We start from the raw sequence: 17,439 nt of genomic DNA on the forward strand, positions 1-17,439 counted from the left end.
ATTTATGGTAGTCATCAATCTCATTATAGAGGAAGAACATTTAAGATAGCCTCTCCATTATTACTTAGATTCCTCTCTCCTACCTCCCTCCCATCCCAATTTGCTCAGGAGATCTTGTCCCTTTTCTCTTCTCTGGGGGACCATACATGTATGTCTTTCTTAGGGTCTTCCTTGTTTCCCAGATTCTCTGGGGTTGTAGATTGTAGGCTGGTAAACCTTTGCTCTGTGTCTAAAATCCATATATGAGTGAGTACATACCATGTTTGTCTTTTTGTGACTGGGTTACCTCACTCAGGATGGTTTCTTCTAGTTCCATCCATTTGCCTGCGAATTTCAAGATTTCATTTTTTGTTTGTTTTTTGTTTGTCTGTTTGTTTTTCTGCTGAATAGTACTCCATTGTGTAAATGTACCACATTTTCTTTATCCATTCTTCGGTCAAGGGGCATCTAGGTTTCTTCCAGGTCCTGGCTATAACAAATAATGCTGCTATGAACATAGTTGAACAGATGTCCTTGTGGTATGAATGTGCACCCTATGGGTACATGCCTAAGAGTGGAATTGCTGTAGACTGATACCCATTTTCCTGAGAAACCACCATACTGATTTCCAAAGTAACACTCCCACCAGCAGTAGAGGAGTGTTCCCCTTTCTCCACATCCTCTCCAGCATAAACTCTCTTTTGATGTTTATCATTTTAGCCATTCTGACAGGTATAAGATGGTATCTCAGAGTTGTTTTGATTTGCATTTCCCTGATGGCTAAAGATGTTGAGCAATGTCTTAAGTGTCTTTCAGTCATTTTAAAAGAACAGAATTAAGGGATATCCTTGCCCTATAGCCAAAAATAAGTACTAAGATTTTTACCATCATAAGAATACTGATGACGTCTGAAATGATTTCAGGTTCTCAGTAAGGGAAGTGGATTCCCAAATGGCAATGATCAGCAATGTTTGTTTAGCCTTCAGGAACGCATGTGCATGCACTTGGAATTTCATCCCAATTCCTCTCCACCTAGCAGTCATAGGCTTATAGGCTTCAAGGTACCATTTCAGTGCCTTTGTGAATAGCACAAGAAATAGAAGCAAGGTGGGCATGATGGCTCACTAAGGGGGCAGAGACAGAGGAATCAGGAGTTCAAGGCCATCTTACACAATGAGTTTGAAGCCAGCCTGGAATACACAAGGTGCTGTCAGGGATTATAGATCTCAGAAAAACCTGCCCAGAATAATAGCAAAGCAATAGACATTGTGCCTCAGCTGAGTCTGTTTCTCAACTGTAAAATGGAGACAATATTACCCACCTGTCCACAGAAGCGTTCTCCTGTAGGTCAGATTGCGAGAGCTGCATCAAAGTGCCCTGGGCGGGTTGCCCAATACACGAGGATGTTTGATGGGTGGATAATGATCTAAGGATAAAGAAGTGAGCAATGACAAAGAGAATGATAGAACCAAGATTCAGAAGGATTTCAACAGATTAGAATGACAGGGAAACTATTAACATGACTCTAAATCAAGACAAACCGGAATCCCTCAGAGAGGCTGTCAAAGGGAACTGTGAGGGTGTGATGGGTGAGAGGTGGGCTAATAGCAGCTCTCTTTTGATGTTTATCATTTTAGCCATTCTGACACACACACACACACAGCTGCAGTTGTCACCTGCCCAAGACAGACCAATGCCACTCATGTTCCATAGATCCTCAGATGCAGCAGGTCTGAGGTTCAAGCTGTGGCCCTACTGTGTGCCAGGTCAAGAAAACATGCCCCCTCACCCCAGAGTTTATAATCTAGTGATGGGGTTCAGGGAAAGAGAGAGGGAATTACAAACAAGGTGCTGAAGGACAACACTGGTCAATCCTACTGTGGGGACTTTAAGACTTAGATTTCTAGAACTGGATGCAAGCAGGTTGTGGGGTCAATGGGGGCATTCCTCAGCTTTTCTCCAACATAGCTATATCACTTGGGTCACAGGGTCCCCCAGTCTCCCTCTGAGGGCCCCCAACTTCCTGCCCAAGAAGAGACATTTGTAACTTCAGTCTGCTGTGGAAAGACCGCCAAAAGTTCATGCCACCCCTCCGAGGAATTGCACTCCCTCCCAACACTCCTTCCAAGTAATTAACTCCTTCCCCCTTCTCAAGGAAGTCTCTGCCCTTCTCAACCCAGCCTGGCAGAACCTGCTGGGCCAGAAACACACCTGGACCTGCTCTGCCTGCCTCTAAGCTCCTGAGAAGATCATGCACCTTCCTTCCCCAGAACCACTACACCCTGGCCTCCCCTCCTAGTCTCAGCATCCATGGTAGTCTCAGGGCACGCCACAGTCAGTTTTCAGGGGCAGAGTGGAAATGGACCCCGAGTAGCTCTCAAGCTCAAGTTTGATGTCACCACACATCCCTGCTCTCCTGTCCCCTGTCCATGCTAGCACATCCTAGAGAAAAGGCAAAGGCAGTGACCCGATGGCCGTGCAGAGACAGAAAGTGAGGTCCCCCAGAGGCAAATGGAGAAATGGAGGCGGTGAAGACGTGGGAGGGAGGAGGACAAAGGTAGAAACAGGCGCAGAAGTGTGGACAGGGCGGGCCCAGGGACAAACAGGGAAAGCCCGCAAACATGAGGGGCAGCACTGGGCAGGAAGGGACACCGCACAGGACTGCAGCGACAGGCCATGTGCTTTCCAGGCTTGAGGCCACCACAGTGAGGTCACACACTGCCTGGGGGGGGCCCACACACAGATCCCGGAGAACAATGACCCCCCCCAGATCTCACAGTTGGTGAAGGAGCCACCACCAGGTGGGGACCATGAGTGGCCTAGATTTAGGGCGTTAACTTGTAATGAATCTGGCAAATCACAGCAAGTGGGCTAGGTTGAGTCATAAAAACACTGGGATTTTCCACTCTGCAGCAAGTCTAAGTGGGAAGCCACAATCCTCCCCTGAAAGCCCCACCCATCCTCCATTCCACAGACACTTAGCTGGCACCAATAATATGCCTGGCCCTGGGTGGGGCCCTGGAGAGGTTACCACAAAGAGCAGGCACAGCTCCCCCAAAGAGACCAGGATTGAGACGGGGAACCGGAGGAGAGATAAGCTGCCAAGAGGCCCGTGCAAGTCTGCGGGCACCTGGAAGCAGTGCTCTTGTAAAGCTAACCTTCCAAAGGTACCTATAAAAGCTAGAGGAGCTGGAGGCCATCAGGATGGAGGACAGAGACATAAAAGTGGCAAGTAGGTAGGAAAAGCTGCCGAGTTTTACTCAGTCAGCAAGAGGCTGAAATACGGATTCCACCAGGGGATGATGGGAAGCACGCCCCCACCCCAGACCCGGAGTGCCTTCCTTTAAATCCCTGAACAAAGAGGAACACGCCACGTGCTTGGAGTTCAATCTTATGAAAATAGGGGCTTTGTCCTTTGTAGTGTTCACTTCAAAGTCTTTCCCCTAGTCCCTGCTTAAACCGTAGGAAACAACCAAATCGATGAGCTCAGGAACCGGGCCCACCCACAGAAGTCCGGCAGTCCGGAAGGACACCCCAGCTCTCCTGCACCATAGGCTCTCTCAGGGCTGCCGGTCTGGGGGTGGATATGGCTCCACCTTGCTCACCATAAAACTTGAACTCAGCCTGCACCGAACGCCCCCGTGTGCCTGAGACTGGTCCTAGGAAAGCACATCCTTCCCTACTCTCCCCACCCCCACCCTCATCCCCCACCCCCGCGTCAAACAGGATTAAGAGACAGAGGCAAACACACTTCAGACAGTGATGACTGTGCCTGTGCACTCCTCAGCTGAGCAGTGACACAACAGTGATTGAACGCCAAGAGTGAGTTCTTAGATCCCTGCTCACATCCACTCGTTAACCCTCAAATCAGTCTTGTGAGGCTGCTGTCAGTATAGGCTCTACTCAAAGTGACTGGTGGGGAGCTAGGAAGAATTTCTCAGAATTGACTTTGGAAAGGCCCTTGAAAAGAGCTGAGTGCTCTGGTTTTAGTTAAAGCAAATTTAAAAATCTGTGAAGATAGACAATCCAGACCATGCAGGCCTCATAAAGAGCTGACAGAGACGGGGGACCCTATGATTCCCCTGCAAAAGTCAATGAGTCCTTGAGTCCTGGAAGTAGGGATTAAGTCAAAGAGAAGGGATCTCTGCTTCAGAGGACAGAAAGAAAAGTCAGTAAATCAAAATTGACGTTAGTCCATGTTGTGCTTCTTTAACAGAATACTCAAGACTGGGTAATTTGCTAAAAAGCAAGATTTATTTTGTGTAGTCTGAACACTGTGAGGTCAGCATCTGGCCAAGGCCTTCTTGCCTATCATCCCCTGGCAGAGCGGGAAAGCACAGGAGAACAGGGGTTGCGGCATGAATGACATGGATGACACTCGTTTCCATAACAAACTCACGTTTACAGTAACAACATCAGTGCATTGGTTACCTCTAAAAAGGCCCACTCTCGGCACTATTGCCTATCAGGGATTGGACTTCTAATACGTGAATGTCAAGAGGTTCATTCAAACTGTGGCAGGCGGATTTAGGTGAGGGTGTTTCTTAGCATCTCATGACTATCCCTATGACTACTTCCTGTGTGGGAGCTGTTAAGTTCACCCTTGTTGGGAAGTGTGTCCCCCAGCCTCTATCCACCCAGAAAATACTACACTGTCAAGGATCTCTGACAGAAAGGCCTGTGAGGGTTGCATCCTACCCATGCTGTGCAGATCAGGAATGGCTGGTGTGTCTCTCTAAGGATGAACCACTAGACAAAACATTTCTTCTCCTGATGGCATGCCCAGGATGCCTTAGCAAGAATGACAAATGAACAGAGTCAATCTAATGACATCCAAGGTAAAGGGTCTGTGAAAAGCAAAACAGTGAGTGAATATGAGGTTGTAAAGGCTCACCATGTTGCAATAGATGTGAAAACACTCTAAAAGTCCAATCTGAGCCCCAAAGATGGGGAAAACATGCTTATGTATCCTTCTCTTCATGTCTGATAAAGCAAGAACCACCCCGTGTACATCTTTTGAACATCCGGTGAATGAGGGGTGCTGTCTTGGCTAAAATGATGAAGGCCCTTCCCTCTGGGAAGGAGGAGTTGGGGGTGGTGCTGCAGAATACAAAGGCTCTGGGGCCTCTCTCAGCTCCCTAGGGCCCAGCCAGGCGCGGGAAGACCACAAACACTGCTTGGCTGGTCTTCTGAGTGCTTTGTGGACAAGGCACGGAAGAATAGGGACACAGAATCCATTACAGACAAGTCACCACAGCCAGCAGTGCCTCCTGGAGGGACCAGGGAAAGACTGCTGGCCCTGTCCATCAGGGTCCCTCACAGAGCGATGATGAACTAAGTGGGCAGGTGGGAAGGGACTAGGATCACATCTTTTTTGTCTGATGCTTTTTTCATCAAACACCTGTAGCATGCAATGTCTCAGGCTCGGCTCAGGAGCTGACACGGTATATGTAGTGACAAAGAGATGTCAGCTGCTGTCCCAGAAAATCTGGTAACCCAGGAGAGAGCAGAAGGGGACCTCAGCCCTTAAATACGGGGGACATTCAAATGTGCACAAGTGGGGTATGTGCCGAGGAGGGTATTGGAGCTGCCAGACAGACCACGGGTGACTGCATACAAGGCAAGGGACAGGTAACAAGGGAAAGGGAGACTCACTGGCTGAGCAGGTGGGTGCCCTTGGGAGGGGAAGGTGAAGAGGGGAAGCAGCACCCAGACCCTGAGGATGGTGGGAGACACTGGAGGATGTCAGTAAGAGAGGAGGCTGTGATTGCAACACAAGGAGGGGGAACCAGGTGAGGCAGTGAAGAGAGGAGGGGACAGGGATGTGGAGCCAGGGTGGGAGCTGAGAACAGATACCCAGCAGGAGGCAGAGCATCCTCGGATGGGACTGGGGCCTCCCTCAGTGCTTGAAGTGAGGCCATGTCTTGATGATGTTGTACAATGCCTGTCCAGGGGACAGAGTATTGGACACATCACTGTGGCCCATCAGCAGGTAGTCAGGGGTCAGATACCCCTTAACCACGGCACACTGGATCAGGTCCTGAGCTGCTTCCAGAGAGGCTGCATTTGGAGGCTTTTCTGCAAAACACATGTACCATAATCATTAAGATCTCAAAGATGATTGCCTATGGCAGTGACAGGAGCCCAGAGTCCAGTCTTAACCGTCTCCCACACTAGTCTGTCCCACAATCACCATAGCCAACAACTAATTAGGCACAGAGCAAAGGCAAAACTATTGTGTTTCCTAATTCCGTTTGGCCAAAATTTTCTTTAGAAAATCCAAAACTGCCCTGGAATAGAACACTTAGCCTGGCACAGTTTCTCAGTACGTGCAGAAGGGATAGAGCTCGCAGAAATATCCTCTGCTATGCCTCACAGGTACTATGCAGCCCAGCACTGTTGCCATGGTTACTAAGGAAGGACACAAAATTCCCACATGAGACATAAAGGTAACAATGTTTTCAAAAGACATTTTTTTCATCCTTCTCTCCCTGTTTGCCTTGGGTATTCTGCCTTTTGTACATAAAGTGAGGTCGTTTGGGGCGGATAGTTTGGGGGCAAATATTCTATTTGGGAGATGCCCCTAGCAGTGGTCACCCTTTACCGAGAATTTCCTAAAATATTCTGCTGATGCTACCATGTATTTCCAGCATCACAATGCTGTCCCCATTGGCCCGGTGTTTCCTGAGTATCCCCCATATGATGCCCCTTATGCCTTACCTACAAAGTTTCCCATGAAGGCAATTCCAAAAGCAATGTCATTGTATCCATAGGTGTGAGAGCCTTCAATGTGCCAGCCAACTCCTTCATACACTCCACCATCCTGGCCCACTAGAAAGCTAGGATTGGATAAAGAGAACAAGCAAGTCTGAGGAGCCCAATTTTCTCCAGTCATTCCTTCCCCCACTAATCTGTCCTTTCATCCATTTATCAGTTCCGTCTGCAAGTCCTGTGTGTGCCAGTGTGCAGAAATCAGAAGCAAAACCACAGCTCTGTACTGTGCCTCCATCCCCAGCGTTGACTCTGGCTCAACCAAGGCGGCTGTGGACTTCCTCCACACTATGGGCAATGGGCGTTTTGACCAGTGACCGTTCTGGTCCTGAAGCTTCCACAGGCAATAACCTCCGTAGTTCCTCTCCTTTGCCCTTGACAAAGAGATTGGGGGAGGGGTGACAGACTCTGCTAGAGCATAGTGACATACTGCAGAAGCAAACTCATCCGAGACTGGTCACAAGACTCATTGTTTAAGTCCCTAATAAATAACTGAGGTCTCTTGCACGCTAACCCTAAGTCCCACCTATAAAAAGTACAAGGCATCTCCCAAATCTCTCCAAATCTGTATTGCATTGACTGATATGTTTCTTTAATCTAATGCTGGTGCGCAAGGAACCAGGAGAGGCTATTTGATCTCGCGTCCTGTCTTCAACTGAAAAGTGTCCCCTACTGTAGAGATGAGACAAAGGAGCCCAGAGGGGCTAAAAGTCCTGTGTGGTGAGCAGCTAAAGACTGGTAAGAGTCTAACATCAGCGAGAGCAAGCTGGAGCTGGCCAGGACCGTCACCCCTACTCAGCCATTCTTGCTTTCTCAATGCCTCTTATGCAGTATTTTCAGTCTTTCTGATCTGGAAGAACTGGAGAACATGCCTGAGAGGTTAGGTAGCCCAAACTGTGGCCCGAGTGATACCCAATCCAGATTCTCACAAGAATAAAGTACAGCACCTGCATAAAACCCTGAGCTCCCCGGCTTTGCTCTCCGCAGCTCCAAAGAAAAAAGGGCCGTTTCCTACTTACTGATAGGCAATGTCACAGAAGTCTTGATTGTCTATATGAAAAGACTGTGTGTCTCTGACACGAATCAAGCAGTCTGCAGACTCATTGCAGCTTCTCCCAGCAGTGTGGATGATAATGACAAATTTGGCTGGGAGGTTCATTTGAGAGCAGTGTGTCTCTCTGGCTTCCCAAGCAGACCGTGGGAAGATACTGGGGCATGCTGCAGTAAAAGGAACCAAAGGGATGAGCCAGAAGCTGATTCACACCACTCTCTCTACTGGTGTGTCCTGCATGCGAACTTGGCAGGAGTCTGGAAAGGCCAGGTGCCGGGATCAGGACACTGGAGCAAAAAGCATGGATTTTAATCATGTAAGAGCCAATATGAAAACAGAAGAGACAGACTGCTCAGACAGAGGCATGACTGTATTCTTCATATCACAAGATACCCACCTACTTATATGTATGCTGTACAATAAGGTGGATATGTCCAAATCATCTCAATCTTTAATGGAGTTGCTGTGGAAATAAGACAAAGACTACCAAGAACTCACAATGTTAATGAATTATCATTGTTAAAGATACTACCAGCCCAAAAGCAAGAAAATTTTTATTTCAAAATTTTATTATAATTTAAAAAAACTAATTTTAAAACATCACTGGGTCAGAGAAAAGTGCTGTGTTAGCAGAGAGCTAAGCTACTGAAAGTGCTTATGAATTTTATTGGTTTCAGTTTACTGACCATTCCTCCCAAACTAGCACATTATTTTCGTTATTTGGTTTCTTAGAATAATCATTCTAATATCAGCACTACCTGTAAGTTCAAATGTTTCTAATCACCATGGTCATGGAAAAGATTGGCTGGTTTTGGAAAGGTGCACACACGTGTGTGTGTGTGTGTGTGTGTGTGTGTGTGTGTGTGTGTGTGTTCTCACAGTATGTAAATATATCTACTCCAATCCACATCTTACTTTCCCCTCTCACTTCCGTACTTTCTCATACTCTTACTTTCCTCACTGAACCGCAGGTTCCTTGATGGAGAGAGTTTTGTCTGACTTTTTCACAGATGTATGATAACTCTGAAGACTTCATGCTTCTTGTAGACTCCGTAAAACCATGAGCACACATATATTTGTGGCAAGAATGGTTCTGTGATGGTACCATTCTGGTGGGATGGAGAGGCTGGGAAGAATGTCTTCTTAACTTCTCCAATTAATAGGGATGTTATTCAGTAGTAGAGTACTTGTCTAGCGTGTTCAAGCCCCAAATTAATCCTCAATAACAAAAAACTTAATAATAACTTCCTGATTTTATAGTTATGGCGCACATGAAAGGTCCAAGAAACCCTTGAGAGCCTAACAGGAAAACATTCCCAAATGTAGTTGCAGGGCAATGCAAAGATATGTGAGCTGGGCTGAGGTCCTCACCTTTCCTGGGCATCTCTGGATGCTGAGGAATCAAGCAGGTCTCTTCTTTTAAAAGAAGTGGCTGGATGTACCTGGGCGACAGGTAACCATTCTGGATGGCACGGGAGATCAGGTCCTCTGCAACTGATATAGCAGCGGGACTGGGGCTGCTGCCTTCATGAGAGTAACATGAAATAAACATTGTCAGTAAGGAACTCCAGCCTGGACAGCAGCAGCGGGGAGGGCCAAGACACCACCTGACCAGAGGGACTGGTAGATGGGAAGAGAAAAGACAGCCAGAAAGCCCGAGAGAGATGAACTACTTGGCCAGAACTCTAAGCAACTACAAGTAGAAACTTCTTCTAAGGGCCAAACTGTGACTATTCTGCCTTAAAAATCAGATGAAAGATACATGGGAAAAGACTTACTTGACCAAGTCAGAAGTACCCTAACCTGTGGGAAAGAGTGACAGTATTTTCTGAGAAACTGCCAGGATCAGGCATGCCTTAAACTCTTTTTATGTCCATTAATCTATATGATTCTTGCCAAACCTCCCTTAACACATGCCAGTAAGATCCCCAGTAAAGAACGGTGGATACCTCTTATTGACATATTAGCCTTCAACACCATCCCTGTACTCTGCTCTGCTCTGGTTGGGGGTGGAGGATCAAAAACTACTTCTCTGACTTTGCCTGCTGACCTATTTTTTGTGTGTCCCTATCAACAAAAGACATTGAAAGAAGAAATAATCCATGCTGTCTACTTCTGGCAATTAAAATATCGGTGGCAGATGATTCAGATTCCATTGGCCATACTGTGAACTCCATGTCTGTGGCAGCTGCAGCAATATATAAGCAAGTATAGACCAGGACAAATGCATGTCATAGAGTGCAACAGCAGAAGGGATTTCCAGAAGCAGTGATTACCAGAGATGGTAAGTACAAGGTAAACTAAAAAGATGAGTGTTGGGCAAGAAGGTGGGAGAAGGGTGGAGGCCATCTTCTGAGCCTGGAGAGGATTGGCATTACCTATTTTACTGCCAAAGAAGCCAATGCCCAGGGAGACATTACTGTAGCCTTGAGCATACAAGCCTTGGACATGCCAACCGACACCTTCATACACATTGCCATCATCCCCAACCAGGAAGCTGCCAAGCAAAAATGCAGATTTAGTGGTAAGCCTCTGTATCAAGAAAATTCACTTTCCAAGAGTGTCCTAGCGGCTCATAACAAAGTGAGTTTCAAGAACATAATAATGAAGAACAAAACAGACAATTTTAGACCTCCTAAAGAAACAAGAATGTATTTCAATTTTAGTTTTGAGTTAGCTTGCAGGTGTTTGCCAGACTCTCACTTAAAAAACAATACTTTGGTCAAAGTGGAATTTGAATGTGTGACTCTCCAAGACCTGAAGACAATTACTGCATCTTTTCCAGGGCCTGCTGGTTAATTTGCTGGTTTTGTTGTTGGTATTTGTGGGTAGGCAGGCATTGCAACATGATCTCTCCCTGTTACTCAGGCTAGCCTGGAACTTACTGAAGAGCCCAAGCTGGCCTTGAGGTCACAGCAGTCCTCCTGTATCAGCCTTTTAAGAACTGTCTTTACAGTTATGCACCACTACACCCAGTTTAGTCCACCATGCTTTTTGTTGTTGTTTTTAACTATAGGACCAAGCACTTGCACATTCTTTAATACAACTAACTACAACCCAAGAGTTTCTTTAAACTGACTCATTGCAAGTTCCTGTAGGCTCTTAAATCACAGAATTTTGTTTCGTTTCATTTTATTAAGTTTCATTTTTTAAATCACGTCTATATTCTTTTCTTCCACCCCTTCTTTTATTTCTGTCCATTCTGCTGTTCTCTACTTTCCAATCTGTCTTGAAAATGGTGTTTCATAACTCTTGCTATATTCAGTGGTTTACAAGACGGTGAATTCCAAAGCAAGCTGAAGGCAGAAAGAACACTCTCCAAGGTCAAGTAAAGTCCCTGCTCATTTGGGGCTCTTTCATCTGACACTGAGAGTCGGCTGGCACCTGAAGCGTGCCCACCACGTCTCTGCTTTGCGGTGTTTCCAGCAGGTTCCTCTGTTACTTCTGCAGAGGCCTTGGTTAGTTCAATGTCAACACTCCCTATGGCTACAGTAACCACACTATCAAAATGAGGTGTACATTATCATCGCAGAAACATGATTTTTAGAGGCAAAGCCATTGAAATCGCTGAGAAACACCATGATTGAAATAAGCAACACTTGGGTGACAGTCATGAGGCAATGGGGGACAGGGATGGGAAGATAAACTATAGTTTAATAAAGTTAACACAACTTCCACTAAAGGCTGACCGGGGGTCCCTGGTGACACACAGATGCAGGCGGTACAGCCAGCCCCCAGCTGCTCTTACTTATTGAGGCCTAAAACTGGAAGTTTGTGGAAGCATAGACTATCCTTTCCAAAACGGATACTTGGCAAGTTATTTCTATTTGTCTTTTCAATCCCCCATCACTGCTCTTTCTCCTCACGTGTTTGTGAGCTTCCTCATTCTTGAGGGTAATGAGAAAAACTTGGGGACCTTCAATAGAGCCCTCAAAGTAGATCCTCTCTGCACAATACAAGAATCTTTCATGCCTTACACTCATTTTAACATGGGCTCACCTCCCTACCATTCCCCAAGCCTACTTATCCCCTTGTGATACCCTGTGGCCATTCAGGATAGTAAACAGGAAAATACTTCATGGGTATGGGCCCTGACTGGAAGGGAAGGGGAGTGGACTGTGTAAACACAGTCTCGACACAATTCTGAACCCATTCTCTTTGCTATGTACCACTTAAAAAAAATTCTTTGGTGTCCATAGACTGTGACATTCTCATTTAGGTGATAAAGAAAGTAATCTTTCTCGTCCCCTACTGCTCCTAATTGGGTAATAGCAATGAAGACCTTTGTGAGCTGTCATGCTGGGGGCCCCTGGGGGTGTCTGCAGTTTTGTAACCTTCTGTGTGTCCTTTCAGGATCTCTCGGTGTAAAAGCACCCTTGAATACATGGCTCAGGGTTGTTTGTTCCTCCTACTGACTTCTGGGATTTTGTTTGAGTTCTATTTCCTGACACTTTTCGGTCATCATAAACACAACACAAATGAAGCTCAGAAAATGGGATATACAGAGTAAGGAAAACAAGGAGAATGCTGCAAGGGATAGCACTGAGTGTGGCATTTGGAGACTTGACCAGCCTCTTACTTGAAGGCTACATCACACCAGCCTTTGTTGTAGACAGAATGGGACTGTAGGACCCGCAACATCTGGCTGCAGGTAGTCTGATCTTGGCACTCCATCCTGGTAAGTTGCTCTGTGATGAGGTAGTCCACAGGCAGTCTCAGCGGCACTCTGCAGGTGAGGGAACTTGCTCCCCACTCCTTCCGGGAAACTATGGTAGGACTGCCTGTAAAGAGAGACCACAGACCATCGTATAACAGACCATACCCAAGACACTAGCTTCCCCACTGTGGTGTCTGGAAACCCTGGAGCGAGTTCCATCACCCACAACTACCCATTCTCATCTCCACAGCCCAGCTTGGGCTCACTCACCTGGATCTGTACTTAGCTTTGTCAAGTTGCCTGGTTAGTAGGAACGACTGCTGAACCTATTTGGGAACCTATTTGTATCTTCAAGGGTGGAGCATGAGCAATAAGGGGTGCAAGGACTCACAAATGAGCCAAGAGAACATGGCCTTTATTAAATTCTGTCTCTGAGGACAGTCGCAGTGACCCATATATCTATTAAGTTTGATCAAGGTAATGACAACCATCTTGGTATGTGGCACTATGATACTATCCATGGATCTGTTGGTAGATATGCATGTGGCCCAGAATTGCTCTGATAAGGGACCAGGGAAGGCTTCAGTGGCCCTAGGGAGAGTGAGTGAAGGTAGATGTAATGAAAACCCTCACTGGGTAGGAGACTGGGACAATAAAACCCACAGAGGTAAAAATTGTCCATCAGCCAGTGAATACTACAAATACAAAGCAGAACCAGGCAACTGGCTGAGGGCTAATTCCAACTCCCTGCCACTTGGGCAACTCACTTCCCCATCAGGCCTTATTCCTCATGCACAACATGAAAAAAAATCAGCTATGCACCCTTTGATCTGTGAGTTTCTCCACCACTAACTCATGTAACCCAGTAGGGTAGAAGGCAGAGAGATAGCTAAATTGTGTCAAACAACATGCAAACATGCCCAGCACTTAAGAATTGCCAAACTCAGGTCCATTTAATCCAACAAAATTCACATATATTTACTTCTTGTCTAATCACTTTATAAAATGATAAAACATATTGTGGGGTTCTAAAGGCAGCATCGCACCAACATAACTGGTATTTTTTACAAATGTAAACTCTGGGCTGGGTTTAACTTGATGATAGTGGTGATGGTGGTGGTGATTAGATGGTAAGACAGTCTACAAATTATCACACATTCATGATTTGAACACTGTGCTGAACATTTACAGTCCAAATGACTAGACTTATAATCATCGAAGAGACAAGTCTCTAGGCATGTCCACAAGGATGATCTAGATTAGGTTAGTTAACTGGGAAGCTCTGCCTTTATTTTAAACAGCACATTCCATGAGTTGGGTAACAGACTGAATACGAGGAGGCTGAGCATCTGCATTCATCGCTCTCTGCATCACAGCTATGGAAACGGGTGACCAAATGCCTCAAGTTCCTGCCATCGTGTCTTCCCACAATTATGGTTATACAGTCACACACACACACACACACACACACACACACACACACACGCACGCACGCACGCACGTATGTATATATGCATGTGTATGTATATACATATATATATAAAACCTTTTCTTAAATATTTTGTCACAGAAAAGTAATCAATACAATACCTAATTGAATCCTCACTAACAGAAGAGTGATTCTTTTTGATAAATGCCTGCATCTATAAATATATGAATAAATGGGGTTTTATTGCGTGACTCATTTCAATAATGCAGTTATGAGTCCTATACTGACGTGTGGAGGGTCACAGCAGCTGGCAGGATGCTGACGGCAGTCTGCCAATTCCAGAGCAGTGCGACAAGTGGCAAAGCCATACACTCTAGTAAAGACAACACTGGGGGCATTTCTTTTTTTCCACATAAGGACAGTTGTGTGTCACTCAGCAAAAACACTTCTGGTGAAAAGAAAGAAAACTTACCATACGTCGGGAGACCCAGAGCAGAGAAAATAAGAAGCCAGGGCAGCATTTTCAAGTGGTCCCAAGATACCAACGGGGAGTCTTATCGGCAGTCCTGGAGGGCAACGGGCCTAGAGAACACAGACAGGTAGCATGACTGTGCTAGCTGTATGACACCCTGTCTGTTTCCTACTCCCTGTGAGCCTCCTGGGGGCCAGCACCTGGCTCGGGTTTTCCAGGGCCACCTGCACACCTCGGTCGTTCCATAGATGTGAGGAGCCTAAAGCCCATATCTAGCAAGCCCTCTCCACAGCCACTTTCTTCAGCCCAGGAGACACTTGTATCTTGCAGAGGATGTGGTTGATACCTTCCACAACAGACAAATACAGTTTCTGAAGTACTTCAGTGGCAATAGTAGTGACCCTGTATAGACATTTTCATTTCTAATGCTGCAATTTTATATTTGGCTCTTACACAATCCCTGTAAGACAATTATCCATGTGGTGATATATTATTTATGATTTATTAAAGCTTGCCTGAGGATTCAGAAAGCAAAGTCAGCCTCAAGTTATAGAGATCAGGCAGTGGTGGTACGTCCCCTTAATCCCAGGACTCAGGATTAAGAGGTAGGCAGATCTCTGTTAATTCAAGGCCACACTGCGCTACACAAACTGATCCAGCCCTAAAGAAAAATAGCTCACACAAAGATGATCTCAGCACTTGGGATCACACACCTTTAATCCCAGCACTAGGGAGGTATAAAATGCAAGGGTCTCATGTGAAGCAGTTAATCTCTAGCCACATTATGGAGAGCTTAGCAGTCTGAGGGAATCTGAGGAACAGTGAAGTTTGGAACAGTTTGAGGATCGCCCCTTTGGTCTGTGCTGAGGTAGAGGTAAGAGTTAGTGGCTGGGCTGCTTTGCTTTTCTGATCTTCAGCTTGAAACTTGAACTTCAATATCTGTCTCTGGGTCGTTTATCTATCAAGCTACATATCCTGAAAGCTATCTCTTAAACTTAAACAGAGACTATTCAGCATTGAACAATAAGTAGAGTCAGGTATAGGCTCCATCACTTGAACCATTGGACAATCAGAGGTATGGGAAGTCATAGAGTCAAGGTCCCTATTCTAAGATCTCAGAGGAATGATGGTCAGTCTTTACTCTTACATGAAGATAACCAGCTGTTTCCACTCACCAATCACATTCTGTGGTCCAAATACGGTGTGAGAACTCTTTAGACACTTCACTAAGCCTCAAAGTGAACTGTGAGAACATATGTCCAAGAGTTTAAGTCACATGCCCAAATTCCCAAGTGAGTATGGACAAAGACTACCCCTCCTAGCCAGACCTGTCAGACTCCTGGACCTCTAATGGAAGCCCCAGCTCTGCCTTTGTTTCTGTTGGTGAAGATTCTCAGCATGGGACTAAGGCATAAAGTGCAGGATTACTTCAGTGTTCCCCAGATCCAAGAATCTCGTCTGCCCTGTAGGCAGAAATGAACTTCTTACTCACACTCAGTGTGAAATGTCCACTCCCTATGTTGTCAACCAAGTCATCAACTTTCCCCAGTTGAGAAACAACAATTCAGAGGGTGCTGAGGTAAAATGTCATAGACATCACCCTGCACTGTTTTGTTACTACAGCTGCTACCTCCAGATGTAAATGTTTGACACTACACCTTAAGAATTGAGCATATGAAGGATTCTAGCGCAACACAGAAAAACATGAGATAACACACAAGAACCCATTGATTCAGAAAACTTTCCTCCAACTACTCCCCTGCCCCCGCCTCAAATGAGCCCATCATAGAAGGGCAGGAACCTCATAGGTATGTGTGAGAAATCCAGCGTCTTCATCAACCAACAGAAGCAAGAACCAGCTTGCTCATGGCAGAACCGCTGCCAGCTAGCCTGCCAGAAAACTGCTAGAAAACATTGTCAGTCCTGGTCAACAGAGTGTTTGTATCCTGGTCATGTAACTTTTCTGCTTCCCTAACCATGAGAATTAATGGCACGGGCCATATTTTAACCTTGGTGGACCACACACCTGAACTCGGAAGGATGACAACAGGCCTGATCTTACAGCCACCGAGCTGATGGCCTCTCTGTACTCCCCAACTGGCTCACATTGCTATGCGTCCTCTATCCATAAAAGAAACAATAGGCAAAGTCTCAAGCCTTGAAAGACAGGGAAGAAATGGTACAGAGGGAAATCCAAAACCAACCGCCTATGCAGGATGATAAAGGAGTGCTCGTACCTGATCCATCTAGAAAGACAGAGAAAACTTTCCTGTTTGGAGCACAGCTTAAACAAGAGAGAAGAACTTCCTTCACCATGTTTAGATGTCACAGACAGAGTCTTAGGGGGAAAAGAGCATCTGAAGACCCTTCACATTCAGAAATACCTGTCCCAGCCAGGCAGGGCGAGTGCAGTCTCCCTTATTGGCTGCCGGTTTCCTTCTTTAGCCTCAGGTCCCAGTCCCTGCCCCTTTTCCAGCAGGAGCCTCCTCCCCCAGCCTTAGCTTTCTCTAGAAGGGCACTCCCTCCTGGGAATGCAGCACTCAGGCTCTGGTTTCCCAAAGAGAAGCTGACAATGATAAGTCCCCCTAACAGAAGACAGGCAGGCAGCCCTCTGAGGCTCGTTGCTGCCTTGCTGAAATCAGAGAAACTGGGACTGACAGCACCCGGGGAAAACCCAGTGAATAAACCCAGGTTCCTCCTCCCTGGGCAAGACCTGGATTGCCACATCCTTCAGAGTGTCTTCCTAACAGCATGCCTCAGTCAGCCCTGCCAACCAGCCACTAGGGCCTACCACACACTGGGGAAAGGAGGCTTCAAAGACCATTGATTGCTATCGAGACAAAGTAGTTCTCAGCGGCATCTTCTAGATGTAGAGGTGGAAAGAGACAGGTTCACTTACTGTCCTGGGACCAGGCGCTAGTCCTAATTTGATTGTATGCATTCTGTTCTGCTTTGCCTTCTCCTATGTTTAAATGGCTCCTCTCCTGTGACAACAACACAGCACCACAAACACATCAAGGCATTTGCTTCAACTTATGCTCCATCAGAGATAACCCCTTAACAACAACAACAAAACAGGC

The 17,439-nt window shown here is 46.2% G+C and overlaps 1 protein-coding gene across 1 annotated transcript; it reads right to left on the reverse strand.

Moving 5' to 3' along the window:
• Positions 1–4,211: 4,211 nt before the first annotated feature.
• On the reverse strand, positions 4,212–16,945 carry Pglyrp3 (peptidoglycan recognition protein 3). The gene is made up of 8 exons (XM_040752307.1): positions 16,744–16,945; positions 14,360–14,469; positions 12,381–12,582; positions 10,180–10,298; positions 9,173–9,325; positions 7,770–7,968; positions 6,700–6,818; positions 4,212–6,057 (listed from the first exon to the last, which is right to left on the reverse strand). Exons 2-8 carry the CDS (start codon positions 14,406–14,408, stop codon positions 5,879–5,881), a joined length of 1,020 nt encoding a protein of 339 aa, XP_040608241.1. The 5' UTR covers positions 14,409–14,469; positions 16,744–16,945; the 3' UTR covers positions 4,212–5,878.
• Positions 16,946–17,439: the final 494 nt, after the last annotated feature.

This window comes from Mesocricetus auratus, unplaced genomic scaffold (assembly GCF_017639785.1).
Source record: "Mesocricetus auratus isolate SY011 unplaced genomic scaffold, BCM_Maur_2.0 Super-Scaffold_100009, whole genome shotgun sequence".
In the NCBI taxonomy this organism is placed as follows: domain Eukaryota; kingdom Metazoa; phylum Chordata; class Mammalia; order Rodentia; family Cricetidae; genus Mesocricetus; species Mesocricetus auratus.

Coding starts and splice junctions, on each gene's coding strand:
- Pglyrp3 (XM_040752307.1), bottom strand. CDS start 14,408: ATGCTGCCCTGGCTTCTTATTTTCTCTGCTCTGGGTCTCCCGACGTAT. Junction 7,969..9,172: donor TCCAGAGATGCCCAGGAAAG/GTGAGGACCTCA, acceptor CTTTTACTGCAG/CATGCCCCAGTATCTTCCCA. Junction 6,819..7,769: donor TTCTGTGACATTGCCTATCA/GTAAGTAGGAAA, acceptor ATCCAATCCTAG/CTTTCTAGTGGGCCAGGATG.